The 19,086-nt window shown below is 37.8% G+C and overlaps 1 protein-coding gene across 1 annotated transcript; it reads right to left on the bottom strand.

Moving 5' to 3' along the window:
• Positions 1 to 6,359: 6,359 nt before the first annotated feature.
• On the bottom strand, positions 6,360 to 13,098 carry LOC107799569 (2-alkenal reductase (NADP(+)-dependent)-like). The gene is made up of 5 exons (XM_075242759.1): positions 12,967 to 13,098; positions 12,665 to 12,758; positions 12,338 to 12,507; positions 6,833 to 6,915; positions 6,360 to 6,723 (listed from the first exon to the last, which is right to left on the bottom strand). The coding sequence occupies exons 1-5, from the start codon at positions 13,096 to 13,098 to the stop codon at positions 6,360 to 6,362; spliced, it is 843 nt and encodes a 280-aa protein (XP_075098860.1).
• Between the last annotated feature and the right edge of the window lie 5,988 nt (positions 13,099 to 19,086).

Genomic DNA, 19,086 nt, shown 5'->3' with positions numbered 1-19,086 from the left:
AGTGTGAGTGCTGAGGGCTGAGAGGCGAGTGGTTGAGCTGTTGTGATGAGCTGAGTGATTGTTGCCTGAGAGGCTGTACTTGCTTTGCATTTGTTGTTGCACTTGGTTGCTATCTGTCATTGTTGTGAAATCTCTGAAAGAATTTATATCCGGATTACTTGAAATTAAACTGTATAAATTAATTTGACTTAAACTGTCGGATTTGAAAGCATGTCTATTCTTTGCTGGAACTACTGAAAGTGAACTATGATTATGTAGCTCGTCATTATCTTCAGTTCCTTAGTTATTATTGTTACTTGCTGAGTTGGTTGTACTCATACTACACCATGCACTTCGTGTGCAGATCCAGGTGTTCCTGAACATAGCGGGTGCTGATCATTTCGCGCAGTTAATTTTCAAGAGATTTTGAGGTAGTTGTCATGTTCCGCAGACCTTGTCGCTCCTTCTCTATCTCCTTGTTTATCGTGTTTGGTCTCAGACTATTATAGACCATATTTTCCAGTCTTGTACTCTTATTAGATGCTCATGTACTCAGTGACATCAGGTTTTGGGAGTGTTGTATCGGAAATTGCTTGATTTTTGGTATTGTATTAAACGTTACGTTTTTAAATTTAAAAGAAATCGTGGGTTATTGATGTTGTCGGCTTGCCTAGTACTGAGATAGGCGTCATCACGACAAGTTAGGATTTTTGGGTCGTTACAATGTTATAATTTGATTTCCAAAATTATGATTTTGAAATATTTCAGTTAACTCGTCGTGGTTTTAAAAAACGCAAGCTATGTCAACACGGGATATTAATCACGATCCTTTAGAATTCCAAATTAAAGAAGACTACTCCCACAAGTTAATGACCTTCTAACTTGCGGAAAAGGTTGTAATACGAAGAGTGATTGCAGTGATTGTGTGTTGTGACTGCGGCTTGGTATTAGAAGTTGGTAGTTATGTATGTGTGCATTGAACTCCGCTACATATTTCTAATATGCATTTATATTCCCATGTAATTTCAATATTCTCTTTAGTGTTTTTACTTTCTTTTCTAAAGTAATTTATACGAATAATGAAGAAAGTCATGTGGATGGCTTTCCACTAAGGATAATTTAACACTAAGGCTGGCTGAGTAGCTTTTTAATACTTATATGATTCATCAATCATCATTTGCTAAGATTTATTTAATTTACAAATTCATAGCATATGTAATCTACGTTAGCCTCCTCTTTTAATGTTCTTTATTTACTTTAATGAAATATTCCTTCCCAATAATCCGCCAAAATGTTTTTATTTGTTATTGATTGTGCTCATGAGATAAAATCTTCCGCAAAGCAAATACTAAACACACATTCAAGTACCCACTGCCCACTGGCGACTTCTTAAAACATAACTACTTAACGTGAACAATCCTAAACTATTTTTTATGTTATTGCTAATCTATGCCCATTGAAGAAAACAAAATCATGCCCATTGCAGAAGAGATGAAACTATATTAATAAGAATGACATAAATCTAAGCCTACGATGAGGCTACCAAAATTTACAATATTTTTCATCTCAAATGTATAACAGTCCTATGAAGATTTCATCTGGTGGTGTCAAATACGCGCGTTGAGGTGATTTTGGGCGGTTTAAAATGGGATGAGTTAATAAATGGGTAAGTCATTGGGCGGGTCACCTAATGACCTACCCAAAAATTACTTGGGTTGAGATGGCTGAGTCAAGATGGGCTAAAATTTGGGTCATAACTCAACCCGCCAACTCTTTAATTAATATATGTTATTTTCTTATGAATTGTTTAATTATCAAATAAGACTTTTTTTTTCTTTTATTATGGTCATATATAACATATCAAACAAACAAAGAATTATTATAAGAATATTTTAGTGAAATTCAAAAATAGCCAGATTTACAATTGATAATTGAAAAATAGTCACATTTTTAAAAGTAATTAAAATTTAGCCACTTTTCATGTAAAGATAAAATATGAACAAAAACACTCTTAAAAATCCGGAAATATTCAAGCATAATATACTGGAATTCGAATTTTTTACATATGAGCTCCCAACATAATATGCTGTAATTTTATAATGTGCTGAAGTTCTATCATAATATGCTGGAAGGTTATGTACAGGAGCTCCATAATCTCGCATATTATGCTGGAACTTTCCGTGTGCTGGAGTTCCAACAAAATATGATGAAAGTTTATACGTAAGAGCTCCATAAGCATTCCGAAATTCAGCAAAACAGTGGCTTTTTTTAATGACTTTACAAATACTGGTTATTTTTTAATTTACCGGTCCGAAAACTGACTAGCCGGTGCTATTACTTATGGATCAATTTAGACTAAAAATCAGCCCAACTTTATATGGGCTGAATTCAACAAATAGACGGGTCAATGATGGGCCCGAGGGTTGGGGATCAAATGGGTTGTGCTCAAATTGACACCTCTGATTTCACCTATTATAGATTCAAGTTTGAGAAGAATTTTAATTATCACTACCTAATTCAAGAGTATAACAGTTCGTCGAAGTAATTGGGACGTAGTTGTAATAATAAGTCTAATTTTTACTTAAAACTTAGCCTCCTATCACAGTGTTTCGCTACTCCATTAAACATAATGCACATCAAATACAGATCATATCCAGATTTGAAACTCTGGACATTATATTGACACCACCTAGGGGAGAGCACTAATGACCTCAATGTCGGTTTTTCAAGTAAATGGTCAGTGTTGATCGCTATTTCTTTCCCCTTTTAAATTGTATTTATCCATTTTACTTCCGCTCCAATGGGAAACCTACCAAGCTTAGTACTGTCTTCTTTCCTTTTCTTGGGTTTTTTCCCTTCTAAGTTTTTCTTTAACTTTTTTATGCGCTAGATTTTAAGGTGGAGTTAGACTCAAAGTTTATTTTCTTTATTATGGTATCAGATGTTGGGTCTCCTATCTTATATTATTCACGCTTCAGTTGTCGGTCTGGGCGTGTGGGGTGTTGAATTTCCACATCTGTGGGTTAATGGATCTTTGATCTCGTTATATGGTTAAAGCAATCCGCATTGACAGGACACTCTTTGCCCAGTGTCCCATTATGCTAGCATATGGTTCTGCTACTGTATATAAAAAGCACTATAAAAACAGCTCTTAGCAATGCTTTCTGACCTTCCTCACTATTTAGTATTCTATATTTTCGTTACGCGTTTGTGCTATCCAGGCCGGGATTCTTGGAAATTTTAAGATATTTGATGTTTGGAACACTTTAGTTGAGTATTTTTCCATTCTAACTTTGATGTTTGGAAGTTTCTTGCTATTCGAATCGCGTTTGCGGAGGAAGAAGATGAAAGAGAGAGATAGAGGAAGGAAAAGTAGAGCTAATATAGGTACGGAACCATGGCTTCCATATCTATTCTTCTTCTACTAACAATGGAAGAAAGAGATGACTTTTGTGCCTATGTATTGGAAAAGTGAGTGTGAAAGTGCATTTATATATATGATGAGCTTAAGCTAATTGTAACTTTAGAATCAGAAAATGAACAACAACATGACAAGTTGAAGGATATAGTTGAATATGATAATTGAAGGAAATCTTGGAATAGTTGCGCGGAATTTTGACATTTGTTGTGCTTTAAATAAACAAGACAAGATTTGCCCGACGTGACTCATAAGACTTATTCTCTACTTTGTTTTAGAGATATATTTTATCAATATTTATTTTAGAATCATAATGCTCTCCACTTTAACTATGAGTTCTAATAGATCATTTTTTCTGCGTCTATTGTCGATATCTTAGATCAGTAAACCATTGGTGATATATATTGTCTAGCCCTCTGGATATGTCAATAAAACATTGACTTCTTGGCCACCTTTGTTTTTGCTTTTTTTGGTTAACATTTTCAAAAATAGGATGAGTTATTCTGTTCTTTAGTACTTTATTAGAACTAATAAAGTGGTGAACCCCCTACTTTTGAGAAATATAGCATATACACCTTTCTTTAGTTAATTTAATAAACGAAAAAGGATCTCCTCTAGTATCATCAATAGTTTAAATAAGCCCTCTATACTATTAGAACATTAGAGCCCTTGTCGTTTTACTATTAAACACAAATACCCTTATTTTAACAAATGGGTCACGTTGCAACACCAAACTCATCCGGTTAGTTTTAATATAGATCCGACCCAAACCCATTACACGACCCTAAAATACTAGAACCTTCACCCTTATTAATGTGTGAACCCTAATTTGTTCACTCATTTTTGGTTCCAGCAATAAAAGCTCTTTGTCCCTCCCTCTCTTCCACAACTGAAATGCTATAACTTCTCATTCTATTTCTTTGTTCTTCTTCGTTTATCTGATAATCTTGGTTCAATGTCTAGTTCTAGTGTTACATCGAGAAGGAGGTGCTATTGTGGGGAGATTGCGAACGACTTCACTTCGACGACTACAAACAACCCCGGAAGGAGATTCTACAAGTGTGCTAAACCTGAAGTAAGTTTGAATTTTGCTTGTGATTCATTACTCGTCGATACATTTAAAGTTTAATATTTTCTGCTCTTTAACATAATTATTGATTGTATTTGTAAGAATGAGTCATGTGGATATTGGGAATGGCAAGACGAAGCCCCCCCGGACAAAGCGTTGATAGTAATCAATAATTTCAAATCTAAATTAGATGCTGCCAATATCAAAATCAGGACGCTGAATATGTTGTTGGATGCGTGCAAGCTTGAAAGGACAAATTGATGGAAAAAGTTGATGTTTTGGAGGATATAAATGATGTTGAAGTGAATAAAGCAAGGGAGATGGAAGTGAAAGTGATGCAGATGAAGATGTTCATTATGGTTGCATTTGCACTGTTAGTCGGATTTGTTGTGGCATTGTTGATGAAATGAATCTTGCATTTTGTGTAGTGCAGTAGGGTTTTGATGAAGTTAATTGTTGTAAAATCCAGATTTTCATGAATATTTTGTGTTGGTCAGCTTGGTTGTAATACCTTATATGGCATGTTAATGTCGATTTTAACAGAATATGGCACAAATATGGACAGCTTGGTTGTAATACCTTTCATTTTCGAATTTATTGTGTTGGTCAGCTTGGCTGTAATCACTAATTATAGTTCTTCATATGGCATGTTAATGCTCAGTTTAACAGAATAATGTGGATTTAACAGAAAAAACTGGGCAATTATGGTTCTAATACAATAAAAAACTGGGCAGTTCACTAACAGTAAAAATCTGGGCATCCACTCTAATGCAGTAAATTCATTCTATGATACAGTAATTAGAGAACATGAAGTTCTGAATATAGAACAACCTTAGAACAGAATAATGACCCTAATGCAGTAAAAAAATTGGGCAGTTCACTAACAGTAAAAATCTGGGCATCCACTCTAATGCAGTAAATTCATTCTATGATGCAGTAATTACAGAATATGAAGTTCTGAATATAGAACAACTTTAGAACAGAATAATGACTCTAATGCAGAAAAAACTAGGCAGTCAGACCACTAACAGTAAATAACTGAGCAGTAACTTCACTAACATTAAACAAGCAGTAACAGTCAATAGTCAATACAGTAATTACATATCAGAAGTACTGTCAATGCAGTAATTACATATCATCAAAAATAGTAAAGATAGTAAGTCATACTGATGATTGGATGTCATATTGTAATCCCAAAAACTAACACAACCTAAATCATACTATGACATCTAATTCAGTTACCAGTACCAATATTAACAGAATCATGTATTTATCTGTTTTTTTTTTTTGTATTTTTTTTTTTACAAGGTAAGATTAATCGATGTAAACCAGCTGAAATTGGAAAGGGTATATCCAAAAAAGATATGTGCATCACAGAGAGTGTAATGAACAGATAAAGTCCAACATAGCTACTTCAATTTCTTCTCAGTTAGAGGAAGCATAACCCGTTTGATTTAAAACTGTTAAACTCATTAGTGAAATTACAATTTCGTTTTAATATATGTAGCATTGACCTATGATACCTGAAGAGAAAATGATGAAATGAAAATTAAGCAACAAGAACAATAATAGTCTTACTTTTGAACCAGCTAGTTGCGGTCAGTTATAAGCAAAATAAGGAGAAGAATAAAGAAAAAAGAAAGTAAGGAAAAACTCAAGAAAGTTTTATTATTAGTTCAAGAGGGAATAATATTTAAAAAGCAGAACAATGAAAACACAATATAGCGAATCCACCCGAACCAAGTGGATTTTATTCAAACTGATAACAAAACTCAGCCTTTTCAGAACGAGTTGTTGTCAGTGAAAAAACAAGCAAAAGATACAAATATTATTGGAAGCATGCAATTGCAATAACATCAAATGATCGTCGTCTTCGTTCTTTGAAATGCATGTCTAGTCCTCTGCGACAACGATGACTCCCTTGCCAACATTTTCTCCATGAAATATTCCAATTAAAGCAGCAGCTGCATTTTCCAATCCATCAGTTTGATCTTCCTTATAGTATATATTTTCACATTCTAGCATTGCTGCAACCTTGTCGACAAATCCATCGTAATGGTTCAAATGATCCTTAACAATATGAAACCCTTCCATTGTAATCCGTTTGGTGATGAGCTGAAATAAGTTGTGAATACCATCTGGTTTTTCAAGATTATACTGAGATATCATTCCAGAAGCAACGATCTTACTATTAGCATTCATGTGCAATAGAGGGGCCTCCCACATTGTCAAAATATAAGTCAATGCCATTTGGAAACTAACTGAAATTAATTAATTAATTAATTAATGTAATTAGTTAGTCAGAAAATTATATATATATATATATATATAAAAAAAGGAGTCGGGGGTTAATTTCTCATACTAACCTTGTTAAAGCTGCACTTATATCCGTTTCTTTTTTGTAGTTGAAAGCATCATCAAATCCAAATTCATTCTTTAATAAACGAACCTGCAAAGTCAAGTAAATAAACAATTAATTAATTCATTCATGTTATAATATTAAGGGTCCATCCCATAATTAAGGAAAAAATTGATTCTTTTCTTTCTTATTGTCAAATAAGGTAGGCAGCAGAAAGAAAATGTCAAACTTCTTAGGCGGAAGAAAGAAAAATTTTGCATTGCAAATTTTCAATCAATCCTTCATTTTGATTGGTTGAAGAGGTAGGCTATTTCTCCTATAAAAGGAGAGCTTCGGCTTCTTCATTTCACCACACCAACAAAGAGAGAAAGAAAGAGTGAGACATCACAGACAGGATATAAGAAAATAGTCTGTAAGAAAAATAGAGAGTGAGCGATATGGTAGTGAGGTGGGAATATCAAAAGAGAGTTATTTCTGTTGAGTGTTGTAGTGGTCTTTAGAGTATTTTACTCGGACCTACAAAATATAAAATTCATTGCCATAGTGATATCAGTTGCTCGACTCGGGGCCGTAGATTTTTTCCTTATTCAAAAGGGTTTTTCACGTAAAAATCTTGGTGTCGTTGTCATCTTTTTATTCTTGTTAATTATCGTATCTCGGTGCTACGTTATTATTCCGCTTTTATTACCATGCATATTATTTCTGTGGGAGGGTTTATTCCCAACAACTGGTATCAGAGCCCAGGTTCTGCTCGTTCATAGAAATACTATTCACTGTCAGTAGTACTATACTCGGTGAAAAATAAAAATGTCCGGAGTAAAGTACGAGGTAGCAAAATTTAACGGAGATAACGGTTTTTCAACATGGCAAAGAAGGATGAGAGATCTACTCATCCAACAAGGATTACACAATGTACTAGATGTTGAGGCCAAAATGCCTAATACCATGAAAGCTGAGGATTGGGCCTGACTTAGATGAAAGGGTTGCTAGTGTAATCATGTTGCACTTATCAGATGATGTGGTAAATAACATCATTGATGAAAACACCGCATGTGGCATTTGGACAAGGTTGGAAAGCATATACATGTCCAAAACGCTAACAAATAAATTGTACCTGAAGAAGCAACTATACGCCTTACACATGGGTGAAGGTACGAATTTTTTGTCACATTTAAATATATTTAACGGACTAATCACACAGCTCGCCAATCTCGGAGTAAAAATCGAGGAAGAAGATAAAGCCATCTTGCTGTTGAACTCGTTGCCATCTTCGTACGATAATCTGGCAACAACTATCCTGCACGGTAACACTACCATTGAGTTGAAAGATGTCACACCGGCTCTTCTACTCAATGAGAAGATGAGAAAGAAACCTGAAAATCAAGGACATGCTCTCATCACAGAAGGTAGAGGCAAGAGTTATCAAAGGAGTTCGAGCAACTATGGTAGATCCGAAGCTCGTGGGAAGTCTAAGAACCTATCCAAATCAAGAGCTAGAAATTGCTACAATTGTGATTAACTAGGTCACTTCAAAAGAGATTTTCCAAATCCAAGGAAGGGCAAAGGTGAAACTAGTGGCCAGAAAAATGACGACAACACAGCCGACATGGTGCAAAACAATGATAATGTTGTCCTCTGTATAAACGAAGAAGAGGAATGCATGCACTTATCAGGTCCAAAGTCGGAATGGGTGGTTGATACAGCAGCATCTTACCATGCCACATTGGTAAGAGATCTTTTTTGCAGATATGTAGTAGGTGATTTCGGCCTTGTGAGAATGGGTAATACAAGTTACTCAAATATTGCGAGGATTGGTGACATTTGTATCAAGACAAATATCGGATGTACATTTGTTCTGAAGGACGTGTGATATGTACCTGATTTGCGGATGAACTTGATCTCGGGAATTGCTTTAGACCGAGATGGATACGAGAACTATTTTACAAATTAAAAGTGAAAACTCACCAAGGGATCATTGGTGATTGCAAAGGAAGTTTCTCATGGCACGTTGTACAGGACAAATGCAGAAATATGCCAAGGTGAATTGAATGCGGCACAATATGAGATTTCTGCAGATTTATAGCACAAAAGAATGGGTCATATGAGCGAGAAGGGATTGCAGATTCTTGCCAAAAAATCACTCATTTATTATGCCAAAGGTACAACGGTAAAACCCTATGACTACTGTTTATTTAGTAAGCAGCATAGAGTCTCATTTCAGACATCGTCTGAAAGAAAATTGAATATACTTGATTTGGTATATTCTGATATTTGTGTTCCAATAGAAATTGAATCGATGAGTGGTAACAAATATTTTGTTACTTTTATTGATGATGCTTCACGAAAATTATGGGTTTATATTTCCAGAATTTTCATGCTATGGTGGAAAGAGAGACAGGCCAAAAGCTAAAGCGTCTCCGAAGTGACAATGGAGGTGAGTACACATCAAGGGAATTTGAAGATTACTGTTCGAACCATGGGATCAGACATGAAAAGATATTTCTTGGAACCCCACAACACAATGGCGTAGCCGAAAGGATGAACCGCACCATTGTGGAGAAGGTGAGAAGCATGCTCAGAATGGCTAAACTAGCTAAGTCATTCTGGTGTGAAGCAGTTCAGACAGCCTGTTACCTTATCAATAGGAGTCCATCAGTTCCTTTGGCGTTTGACATCCCAGAGAGAGTTTGGACCAACAAGGAGGTGTCCTACTCGCATCTGAAGGTGTTCGGTTGTAAAACTTTTGCACATGTACCAAAGGAGCAGAGAACAAAGCTGGATGATAAATATGTTCCTTGCATATTCATTGGATATGGAGATGAAGAATTGGGATACAGATTGTGGGATCCCATAAAGAAGAAGGTTATCAGAAGCAGAGATGTAGTCTTCCGAGAAAGTGAACTTGGAACTACTAATGATATGTCAGAGAAGGCCAAGAATGGTATTATTCCTAACCTTGTTACTATTCCTTCTACTTCTAACAATCCCATAAGTGCACAGAGTACGACCGACGAGATTGCTGAGCAAGGGGAGCAACCTGGTGAGGTTATTGAGCAGGGGGAGCAACTTGATGATGATGTCGAGCAAGTGGATCACCCCACTCAGGGAGAAGAATAACCTCAACCTCTGAGGAGATCAGAAAGGCCAGGGGTAGATTCAAGCAGGTACCCTTCCACAGAGTATGTCCTCATCAGTGATGAGGGGGAGCCAGAAAGTCTTAAGGAGGTGATGTCCCATCCACAAAAGAACCAGTGGATGAAAGCCATGCAAGAGGAGATGGAATCTTTGCAGAAAAATGGCACGTACAAGCTGGTTGAACTTCCAAAGGGTAAAAGACCACTCAAATGTAAGTGGGTCTTTAAACTCAAGAAAGGTGGAAATGGCAAGCTAGTAAGATACAAAGCTCGATTGGTAGTAAAAGGCTTCTAGCAGAAGAAAGGTATTGATTTTGATGAAATTTTCTCACCTATTGTCAAAATGACTTCTATTCGAACAATCTTGAGCTTAGCAGCTAGCCTGGATTTTAAAGTGGAGCAGTTGGACGTGAAAACTGCATTTCTTCACGGAGATTTGGAAGATGAAATCTATATGGAGCAGCCAGAAGGATTTGAAGTAGCTGAAAGGAAACACATGGTGTGCAAACTGAATAAGAGTCTTTATGGGTTGAAGCAGGCACCAAGGCAGTGGTACAAGAAGTTTGACTCATTCATGAAAAGTCAAACTTACACAAAGACATATTCTGATCCATGTGTATACTTCAAAAGATTTTCTGAAAATAACTTTATTATATTGTTGTTGTATGTGGATGACATGTTGATTGTAGGAAAAGATAAGGGGCTGATCGCAAAGTTGAAGGGAGATTTATCCAAGTCATTTGATATGAAGGACTTGGGCCAAGCACAACAAATTCTAGGTATAAAGATAGTTCGAGAGAGAACAAGCATAAAGTTGTGGCTGTCTCAGGAAAAGTACATTGAACGTGTACTGGAATGTTTCAACATGAAGAATGCTAAGCCAGTCAGCACACCTCTTGCTAGTCATCTAAAGTTGAGCAAGAAGATGTGTCCTACAAGTGTGGAGGATAAAGGGAACATGGCTATAGTTCCTTATTCTTCAGCAGTCGGAAGCTTGATGTACGCAATGGTATGCACCCGACCTGATATTGCTCATACAGTTGGTGTTGTTAGCAGATTCCTTGAAAATCCTGGAAAGGAACATTGGGAAGCAGTCAAGTGGATACTCAGGTACCTGAGAGGTACCACGGGAGATTGTTTGTGCTTTGGAAGATCTCATCCAATCTTGAACGGCTATACAGATGCTGATATGGCAGGTGACATTGATAACAGAAAATCCACTACTGGATATTTGTTTACATTTTCAGGGGGATCTATATCATGGCAGTATAAATTGCAGAAGTATGTTGCACTTTCAACAACTGAAGCAGAGTACATTGCCGCTACAGAAGCTGGCAAGGAGATGGTATGGCTCAAGCGGTTTCTTCAAGAGCTGGAATTGCATCAAAAGGAGTATGTCGTCTATTATGACAGTCAAAGTGCAATAGACTTGAGCAAGAACTCCATGTACCATACAAGAACAAAGCATATAGATGTGAGATATTATTGGATTCATGAGTAGGTGGAGAACGAATCTTTACAGGTCAAAAAGATTCACACGAGTGAAAATCCCTCTGATATATTGACCAAGGTGGTACCAAGATACAAGTTCGAGCTATGCAAAGAACTTGTCGGCATGCACTCAAACTAGAAGACACTGTTACCTCCTTCAGGTGAATAGGACTCGAGGGGGAGATTTGTGGGGTCCATCTCATAAATTAAGGAAGAAATTGATTGGCAGTCATCTTTTCTTTCTTATTGTCAAATAAGGTAGGCAGCAGAAGGAAAATGTCAAACTTCTTAGGCGGAAGAAAGAAAAAATTTGCATTGTAAATTTTCAACCAATCCTTCATTCTGATTGGTTGAAGAGGTAGGTTATTTCTCCTATAAAAGGAGAGCTTCGGCTTCTTTATTTTACCACACCAACAAAGAGAGAAAGAAAGAGTGAGGCATCACAGACAGGGTATAAGAAAATAGTCTGTGGAAAAAATAAAGAGTGAGCGATAATGTAGTGAGGTAGGAATATCAAAAGAGGGTTATTTCTTTTGAGTGTTGTAGTGGTCTTTGGAGTATTTTACTCGGACTTACAAAGTGTAAAATTCCTTGCTATAGTGATATCAGTTGCTCGTCTCGGGGCAGTGGTTTTTTCCCTTATTCAAAAGGATTTTTCACGTAAAAATCTTGGTGTCGTTGTCATCTTTTTATTCTTGTTAATTACCGTATCTTGGTGTTACGTTATTATTCCGCTTTTATTACCGTGAATATTATTTCTGTGGGGGGTTTATTCCCAACACATTAAACTCCCGCTATACGCGGGGTTCGGAGAAAGACCGGATCACAAGGGTCTACTGTACGCAATCTTACCTGCATTTCTGCACAAAAGCAGGTAATTAACGTACCTTTTCATCAGTGCTTGAACTTCCAACCACGTAACAGCCATTCAGATATTTGGCAAATTGTCCAGCAAGTTGACCAACGCCTCCTGCTGCGGCTGAGATATACACAACTGCCCTTTGCTTAGGTTCTGCTACGTACGAAATGCCAACATACGCTGCATATCCTCCAATACCTACATATTAATAGAATAGAATTAATTTATATATGCTAAGATAGAATATTAATTACTACAGTACATATTACTAGTAGTTACGTTAAATAGTGTAAGGCAAGTAATTCTCGTGTTATAAGATTTGGTACCAAGATAGAAATTGAGGATCATCTTTTACCAAGGTATATTCTTCCCAACCTGATATAATTGCCTTCCCTAAAATTTGGATTAGTAGACTTGAAGACTTTCGCCACGCCGTAACCTGATATAACCTGAAAGTTACAAATTATTAAATCAGTGGCTAATTATGATAATAAGGGAGTAATTAATTAAAAAATGAAATCAAATTGAACTGGATTAGTAGTACGTACTGATCCACGTTTCATGGGATGAAGGTGCAGCTGAATGTTATCTGGATTAGACAATCGGCGACGTAAGTCAGCATCAACGTCCAAGTAGCTAGAGATTCTTCAGCAACACAGCTTTTGTTCCATCAGGAATTGATGGGATAATTGTCGAATGTTTAACATCAAAATCAGCCTCTTTTGGGAATTCTTTCACATATTGTTTTAACACTACTTGCTTGTTTTTCAATGCTCCTTTTCCTTCCATTTACCTATTCCAGAAAATAAATGCAAGCTACAATTATTTTTTTCTTCTTCTTTTGCGCAAATATATAGCAGAAGAGTGAAATTGGTGAAGAGGGAAGTGCAAAGTGCTGGGTATATATATAGTACGTCTGGGTGCCTTTAAACACAAAGTCTAATATAACTAATTCTATTAAAATGATAAGGAGAGATGACTAATTCTATATACACTGTATTTATTATTTGTAGATATATTTTTACAAAATTACCATTTGTAGTTATATTTGAATTTTATAGAAATTCACATGCATTATTGAAATAAGAGATCAATTATTTTGAACTGAAACAAGATGTAACTCAGTTGGTTAGACCACCTCTCAACGAGAGCATTTTATTTTTCTGTATTTCTGTCTTTCGCCTTGATTGTTTGCGCGAACGAATAAAATTCCCTTTTAATTAAAAGCTTCGTGGAAACAGAAAGCAAGGTTTTCCTGTTTTAACCATAGGCAAGTTAGAATTATTGTTCTATTAATCAATTTTAGTTTAATTTCCTTTATTTCTAAAAGTAGGTCTTAACTATTTACAACATTTATCATGCCATATACACAAAATTTAAGCTTTTCTATAATTATGATTTACTATTTACAACACTAATCATGCTATATACACGAAATTAAGCTTCTCTATAGGTTCTGCTTAGTTCATATTTAATTATGTTTCATTTGACTACCCGTGAAATTATCCGGTGACCACTTCACGGTTAGGCTAGATCATTAAAATTTTATTAGTAGAGGACATGAACAACTAATAAGTGAATTCCAATTTATTCCACGAATTTTGCCCCAACAATATTTTTTTTTGAGGTATTCATAACATATATATAGTTCGCCCTTATATATTTTTTCTATAATTTTTTTTTACTTCATCGGATTTAACTAGTATATTATCACGACACGGAATTCCCACCTTCGGGACCGTGATGACGCCTAACATTTCACTTGCTAGGCAAGCCAACGTTAGAGTAATTCTTTTACCATTTAAATACTTTAAACAATTTAACCAATCAAACATAAATGAAGCTAAAATGAAGTACGAAATAGAATAATAATCCAATATCTAGTACAACCCGGATATGGAGTCACAAGTACACGAGCTTCTAGAAATTCTACAAATAACGTCTGAAATAAATACAACTGCCTCAATTTTAGGTCTAAATTCTAATTTTACAAAAATACCTAATTCTACCCAAATCCCCAATTTCTACCATGAAAATCCTAGATTTTAGGTTTGAAATCTTATAAAAATATAATAGGTAATTGAAAGAAAATAGGTTAGAATCACTTACCAATGAATTGGGGAAGAAGAGCTCTTGAAAAAATCGCCTCTAAGGTTTCTAGGTTTGGAAATTTGAAAGAATGAGAAAAATTCTGTTTAACTCGGCTTTAACCCAGCTGCACATGTCGCAATTGTGAGAAAGAGGTCTCAATTGCGAACTCCTCTCAGAATCCCAGTAATCGCAATTGTGATAAATTGATCGCAAATGCGAGCTATGATGCCCTCGCAAATGCGGACTTGTTCTTCGCAAATACGAAGATCATCAATAATATGCTTAGTCGCAAATGAGACTCTGCCTTCGCAAAAGCGAAAATGGCAAGTTCGCAAATGCGAACTTTACCTCGCAAATGCGAGGACCCCCCAGCCATGCCCAAGCTCGCAAAAGTGATGGTTTCTTTGCAAATGCGAAGTCTGCAGCAGACACCAAAAGCACAAAGGCTTCAGCTATGATTCTAAGTCCAAAATCCGTCCGTAGCCTATCTGAAACTCACCCGAGCTCTCGGGGCTCCAAACCAGACATGCACACAAGTCCAAAAATCTTATATGAACTCGCTCGAGTGATTAAATCGCCAAAAGAACACCTAGAACTACGAATTAGACACCAAATCAAATAAAATTTTCAATGAAACTTTAGAATTTCTATTTTAATAACCGGACGTCCAAATCACGTCAATCAACTCCGTTTTTTTTACCAAATTTTGCAGACAAATCATAAATATAGTAATAAATATATACCAAGCTCCGGAACCAAAATTCGGGACCGATAGCAATAAAGTCAAACCTTGGTCAAATCTTTAAATTCATTAAACCTTTAAACTTGTTCGGCAAAATGCGATAACTCGAGATAGGAACCTCTAAATTCGGTTTCGGGAATACGTCCAGGCCCCAAATCATGATACGGGCCCACCGAGATTATCAAAATATGGATTCGGATTCGTTTACTCAAAATATTAACCGAAGTCAACTCAAATGGATCTTTAAGGTAAAATTTTATATTTTATCAATTTTTAACATAAAAGCCTCCCGGAAAAAGACACGGACTACACACGCAAATCGAGAAAGGCTAAAATGATACTTGAGATTTCGAAATACAGAATTAAGGTTTAAAACTCTAGATGACCTATCGGGTCATCACATTCTCTACCTCTAAAATAACCGTTCGTCCTCGAACGGACATAGAAAAGTACCTGGACCAATGAAAAGGTGTGGATGTCTACTCCGCATATCCGGCTCGAACTCCCAAGTAGTTGCCTCGACCAACTTACCTCCCTACTACACTCGAACTGAAGGATAACTCTTTGACCTCAATTGTCGAACCTGTCGGGCTAGAATAGCCACCAGCTCCTCCTCGTAAGTCAAATCCTTGTCCATTTGGACTGAGCTAAAATCTAACACATGGGACGGATAACCATGATATTTCCAAAGCATAGACACATGGAACACCGGTTGGATTGCTGATAAATTAGGTGGCAATGTGAGCATGTAAGCCAACGCATCTACTCTCTCCAAAATCTCAAAGGGTCCGATATACCTAGGGCTCAACTTGCCCTTCTCCCAAACCTCATCACACCCTTCATGGGTGAAACCTGAAGCAATACCCTCTCTCCGACCATGAATGCAACATCACGAATTCGACGGTCAGCATAAATCTTCTGCCTAGACTGAGCTGTGCAAAGTCGATCCTGAATAATCTTGACCTTATCCAAGGCATCCTATACCAAATATGTACCCAACAACTGAGCCTCCCCTGGCTCGAACCATCCAACTAGCGATCGGCACTGCTTCCCTTATAATGCCTCATAGGGAGCCATATGAATGCTCGACTGGTAGATGTTATTTTATGCAAACTCCGCAAGTGGCAAGAACTGATCCCAAGTACCCCCGAAATCTATAACACAAGTGTGGAGCATATCCTTTAATTTCTAAATAGTGCGCTCGGACTGTCCGTCCGCCTGAGGATGAAATGTTATGCTCAACTCAACCTGCGTGCCTAACTCATGATGTACTGCTCTCCAGAAGTGCGAGGTTAATTGCGTACCTCGATCAGAAATGATAGACATGGGCACACCATGAAGACGGACTATCTCGCGGATGTAAATCTCAGCCAACCGCTCTGAAGAATAGGTAACTGCCACAGGAATGAAATGTGCTGACTTGGTCATCCTGTCCACGATAACCCATACCGCGTCGAACTTCCTCTGAGTCCGTGGGAGTCCTACAACAAAATCCATAGTGATATATGCTCCCACTTCCACTCAGGAATCTCTAACTTCTGAAGTAAACCACCAGGTCTCTGATGCTCAGACTTTACTTGCTGATAATTAAGGCACCGAGCTACATATGCAACTATATCTTTCTTCTTTCTTCTCCACCAATAATGTTGCCGCAAGTTCTGATACATCTTGGCGGCACCTGGATGAATAGAATACCGGAAACTATGGGCCTCCTCAAGAATCAACTCACGAAGTCTATCTATATTGGGCACACAAATACGACCCTGCATCCTCAGAACTCCATTATCTCCAACAGTAACCTGCTTGGCACCACAGTGCCGCACCATGTCCCCAAGGACAAGCAAATGAGGGTCATCATACCGCCGCTCTCTGATGCGCTCATACAAGGAAGACCGGGCGACTGTGTAAGCTAGAACTCGACTGGGCTCTAAAATATCTAACCTCACAAACTTATTGGTCAAGGCCTAAATATCTGACGTAAGCGGTCTCTCACCAACTAGAATGTACGCAAGGCTGCCCATACTCACTGCCTTTCTGCTCAAGGCATCGGCCACCATATTGGCCTTCCCGGGATGATACAAGATGGTGATATCATAATCTTTCAACAGCTCCAACCACCTCCTCTGCCTTAAATTGAGATCATTTTATTTGAACAAATACTGTAGACTCCAGTGATCTATGAATACCTCACACGACACGCCTTAAAGATAGTGCCTACAAATCTTCAGTGCATGAACAATGGCTGCTAACTCTAAGTCATGAACAGGGTAATTCTTCTCATGAACCTTTAACTGTCGTGACGCATATGCGATCACCCTACCATCCTGCATCAGTACTGCACCGAGCCCAACATGAGATGCATCATAATACACCGTATAAGATCCTGAACCTGTGGGCAACACCAACACTAGCGTCGTATTTAAAGCAATATTGAGCTTCTGAAAGCTCAACTCACACTCGACTGACCATCTGAACGGGATACCCTTCTAGGTCAATCTGGTTAATGGTGCTGCTATAGATGAAAACCCCTCCATGAACATATGGTAATAACTCGCCAAACCCAGGAAACTCTAGATTTCCGTAGCTGAAGTGGGTCTAGGCCAGTTCCGAACTACCTCAATCTTCTTAGGATCCATATGTATGCTCTCTGTAGATACGACGTACCCCAAAAAGGCGATTGAGTCTAACCAAAACTCGCACTTTGAAAACTTGGCATATAATTGGTTGTCCCTCAGAGTCTGAAGTACGATCCGAAGATGTTGATCGTGCTCCTCTCGACTACGGGAGTAGATCAAGATATCGTCAATAAAAACAATCACGAAGGAATCCAAGTAGGGCTTGAACACCCGGTTCATCAAATCCATAAATGTTGTTGGGGCATTAGTCAGCCCAAACGACATCATTAGAAACTCATATTGCCCATACGAGTCTGAAAAGCTGTCTTAGGGACATCGAATGCCCTAATCCTCAACTGATGGTAGCCATACCTCAAATCAATCTTCGAAAACACCTTGGCACCTGATCAAATAAGTCATCAATCCTCGGCAACGGATACTTGTTCTTGATGGTGACTTTGTTCAACTGCTGATAGTCTATGCACATCCTCATCGATCCATCTTTATTCTTCACGAACAACACAGGTGCACCCTAGGGCGAGATACTAGGTTTAATGAATATCAAGCAAATCTTGCAGCTGCTCCTTCAATTCTTTCAACTCTGGCGGGGCCATACGATACGGCGGAATAGAAATGGGCTGAGTGCCCGGAGCCAAATCAATACAGAAATCAATATCTCTGTCCGGCGGCATCCCTGACAGATCTGCAGGAAACACCTCTGGAAACTTACGAACAACTGGTACTGAATCCATGGAAGGAACTTCCGCACTAGAATCGCGGTCATAAGCCAAATAAGCTAGACACCCCTTCTCGACCATACGTCGAGCCTTCACATAAGAGATAATCTTGCTGGTAAAGTGGCCAGGAGTCCCCTTCCACTCTAATCGAGGCAACCCCCGCAAGGCTAAGGTCACCATCTTGGCGTGACAATCCAATATAGCATGATAAGGTGACAGCCAATCCATACCCAAGATGATATCAAAATCTACCATATCGAGACGTAGGAGATCTACGCTAGTCTCAAGACTCCCAATGGTAACCACACACGAATAATAGACACGATCTACTACGATAGAATCTCCCACAGGTGTGGATACATACACAGGAGCACTCAAAGAATCACGAGGCACAACCAGATATGAAGCAAAGTATGATGACATGTAGTAATAAGTAAAGCCCGGATCAAATAGAACTGAAACATCTATATGGCAAACTGGGACAATACCTGTGACAATAGCGTCAGATGACTCACCCTTAGGCCTTACTGTAAAGGCATAAAATCGGGGGATGTGCCCCACCGCTCTGAACTGCGTCCCTAGGACGGCCTCT

Source organism: Nicotiana tabacum, chromosome 22 (assembly GCF_000715075.1).
Source record: "Nicotiana tabacum cultivar K326 chromosome 22, ASM71507v2, whole genome shotgun sequence".
Lineage (NCBI taxonomy): Eukaryota > Viridiplantae > Streptophyta > Magnoliopsida > Solanales > Solanaceae > Nicotiana > Nicotiana tabacum.
Note: the sequence above shows the minus strand (reverse complement) of the source record. Positions and strands in the feature narration are given on the sequence as shown.

Bases quoted from the DNA above. Each gene is read 5' to 3' on its own strand.
- LOC107799569 (XM_075242759.1), bottom strand. From the start codon at position 13,098: ATGGAAGGAAAAGGAGCATTGAAAAACAAGCAAGTAGTGTTAAAACAA. The intron at 6,916-12,337 runs GTACGTTAATTA...TTGACTTTGCAG, and splicing joins GTTCAAGCACTGATGAAAAG to GTTCGTTTATTAAAGAATGA. The intron at 6,724-6,832 runs GTTAGTATGAGA...AATTTCAGTTAG, and splicing joins ATAAGTGCAGCTTTAACAAG to TTTCCAAATGGCATTGACTT.